Source organism: Medicago truncatula, chromosome 7 (assembly GCF_003473485.1).
Source record: "Medicago truncatula cultivar Jemalong A17 chromosome 7, MtrunA17r5.0-ANR, whole genome shotgun sequence".
NCBI classification, from domain to species: Eukaryota; Viridiplantae; Streptophyta; class Magnoliopsida; order Fabales; family Fabaceae; genus Medicago; species Medicago truncatula.
In genome coordinates, this window is record NC_053048.1 from 34,130,701 (window position 1) to 34,133,840 (window position 3,140).

The following is a 3,140-nucleotide window of genomic DNA, read 5'->3' on the forward strand; positions in this document are numbered from 1 at the left end:
TGATTTGTACTATCTATAGCCCACTCACCATAAAACAACAAAACATGAAAACACCAACACATCAGTACAAGACAACCCTTATATTCCATGCAATGAAACATTGAACCTATCCATATAACCTCGGATTAGGATTTCATGCTGTAAATATCACACGCAGTTGCACGCTGTAGTACATCTCAGCCGTAAATATAAAATTGGTCGGTCTAGATTTTAATCATAGTTTCGCATAATAAAATGATTTCAGCCATTAATTTAAAACTCATCAATGTAGTTTATTCAATACTCATCAATATACTCATAGGTTACTAGTGTACTATACTACATGTAATTAATCCCTCTGCACACGTTGTTTCTTTAATTTTGTACAACTCTGCACGTTGCTTTTATTATTCACAACTATACACATTGCTTTTATTTTAAAGAATAAGGCATTTTCTTCAATCACAATGTCAAGCAAAATAACGACACTTTTTCTTAATTTGTTGATAAAATTATGTAACATTTTTTTTATCATTCATTGAAAATGGGTAAGTACAAAACATATTTTACATAATTTGAAACTAAACCTAGCTATTGATCATCTTCCACAATTTTTTAACCACGTTATTGATCCAAATAGCATTTATTTTGTCGATGACGATGACTAATCTCAATCGAAAATCTGGTTGGTTGGCTACCTTTAATGGGTCTCAGCTTTCTATCCGTCAAGTTCAAACCTGAAACCTTGCATTGATGAATTCAAGCATAGTTTGGAATTCCGGCCAACATAAGGTTGTCACAATTTGCACTACATTTCTAAAATTCATATTAGAAAAACACACCTCAATGGATAGTTCATTGATCAAAACTTAGTGAATAATCAAATTTCAAGAAAGAGGCCAATTAAGGACATCATCATACATGATATCAGAAATATGGACACCTAAGTGATCATGAGAATCAAGTGTTGATGATAGTGTGACATCCTTTTCTGGATCATCAAAAGTGAGTCCAGAGAGGTAATCATTTGAAGAAGGAGGAGGATGAACAACCTCTTCCTTGCACTCCTCCTTTTTCACTGAGAGAAAAGGACAGTCTTGTTTGGCTGGTGTTGGGAAAGAGTTGTCAAAACTAAGAAACATGGAAGAGTGATCAGTAGGATAATCTACTATGATCTCAGGGTTTTGCAAGATTCTACAAGTATGATGGCCTGAATAGGTTGTCCTGTGAAGAGGTGGATCCTCTTGAATTCTTTGGACTTGTTTTATTGCTTTGCAACCTTGATCATTTTTGTGAGTGCATCTGTAATAGTTCCTGCAAATCACATAAATATATATTCATTTAGGCCTATAGCATAGAAGAGATATAGAAGTAGAGGAACTTTTTTGTAATAACATTAAGTCATTAACAAATATCAATTAGTTGTCATGTCTATGTATCCTTCAACAGAGTTTGAATCAGAAACTCTTTCAATTTAATTAACATTTTGACCTAACCCACTTGACCTACTCAACCCTAACCCTAAGATGCTAAGAAATTAATTTCATATAAAGATTAAGAGACATACATAAATTAAAGGAAATCAAGTCAAATCTCAACAGTTAATGATAATTTAGATTAATTGTCTTGAAAATTAATTAACCGGACAATCTGTACAAATAGTGAAATTTAATTGAATGACCTTGTAAAAAGGTCCTTTCTAAGTTACACTTGAAAATTCGAGTCCTTAAATTAATACCTAAATGATTTTATTTTATTTTGAAAATAATATTTTATACCATTTACAATCATAATAACTAATCTTATTTACCAATGGTGTCGATGAAATAAAATTTGAATGTTTTTAATATTTATTACTCATAAAAATGAATACTGTTTTTTTTTACTATAAAATGTAAAATATTTAGTATGGTTCTTAATAAACAATGAAACGATTTTTTTTCCTATGAAAGTGTTTTCTAAAATATAAAATCGACAAATAGCTTCTTTTTTTTTTTGACAAAAACAAATACCTTTTTTAATTAATAAAAATGTTAGTTAATTCATTGAATTAAGAAACAAGTGCATTGATACAGTTCAATTTACAAGTGTATTATAGAAACTCCCCTATAAAAATGGTTTGTGAGGTTAATGTGTCTATTAAACTCATATAAATATATATACCTTGGAAAATCGGTGTGCAAGATCTTTTTTTGGCCATACTTTCTCCACTGATGACCATCTTCTTCAGGCTGTTCAGACTCCTTCTCCCATGTTTGTGAAATTTTTCTGTAAACAAGAATTGCATATATTTTTAGATAAGTTTTCTAATTGTTATATATATATGAAATAATTTTGCTGTTCCGCCCAAACCATAATTAACAGAAAGTAGGGACGTTCCTAATTATAACATAGTCCTTCAATGATGATGAACAATAATTGATGGGGTCCAATATCACTCATTTGTAAAGGACAAACAATAACAAAAATATGGTCACCACAAAAAAAAAAAAAAAAAAAAAAAAAAGTATTAATTGGCTAATGGTCTGCAATCAAATTAAATAACAATGTATACATTACCTCATCCAAAAGTTCAAAATAAAATATTGATATAGTAAATCATGTAGAAATGTGGATATAGATATAGTGGGAGAGTTGGCTAGGGATTGAATCCCTAACCAGTGTGTTTGAAAAAATATATGTTAAAAAGAGGTCAACTCTTAAATGGATCTGAGATGCACACACATATTTATAAAACAATAAGAAATATAAGAAAAATTAGTAAGTAATAATAATTACCTTCTTTTGTAACAGCCTCTTCTTTCCTTTACAATGGAACTCTTGCAATTACTTTCCAAAGAGTCTTCAGATTTGGTGAGTTGCATATCAGAGCCCTCTGAAGTAGGATTATTGTTCAAGAACAAGAGAGAATTAGTAAAGGTGGTAAGCACTTCCTTCAAAAGATCTTCAGCAAATGGTGGTATTGTTGATCCATCATTATTATAAATATCACCACTTTCATTCAGAATATTTCTAAGTTTGTTTGCAAGTTCACGCCCTCTTAACAACTCATCAACTACCTTCCCACGACCACCATGAGCTAGATTTTCATTTTCCATTTTTTTGTTGTATAGAAATCTTACACAAACACTATGTAAAAAATATACACAAACACTGAACTC

General features: G+C 30.5%; 1 protein-coding gene across 1 annotated transcript; it reads right to left on the reverse strand.

The window, feature by feature from the left end:
• Window positions 1-491: 491 nt before the first annotated feature.
• LOC11427261 (WRKY DNA-binding transcription factor 70) lies at window positions 492-3,140 on the reverse strand. Its single transcript, XM_003623590.3, has 3 exons — window positions 2,758-3,140; window positions 2,143-2,247; window positions 492-1,293 (listed from the first exon to the last, which is right to left on the reverse strand). The coding sequence occupies exons 1-3, from the start codon at window positions 3,075-3,077 to the stop codon at window positions 867-869; spliced, it is 852 nt and encodes a 283-aa protein (XP_003623638.1). The 5' UTR covers window positions 3,078-3,140; the 3' UTR covers window positions 492-866.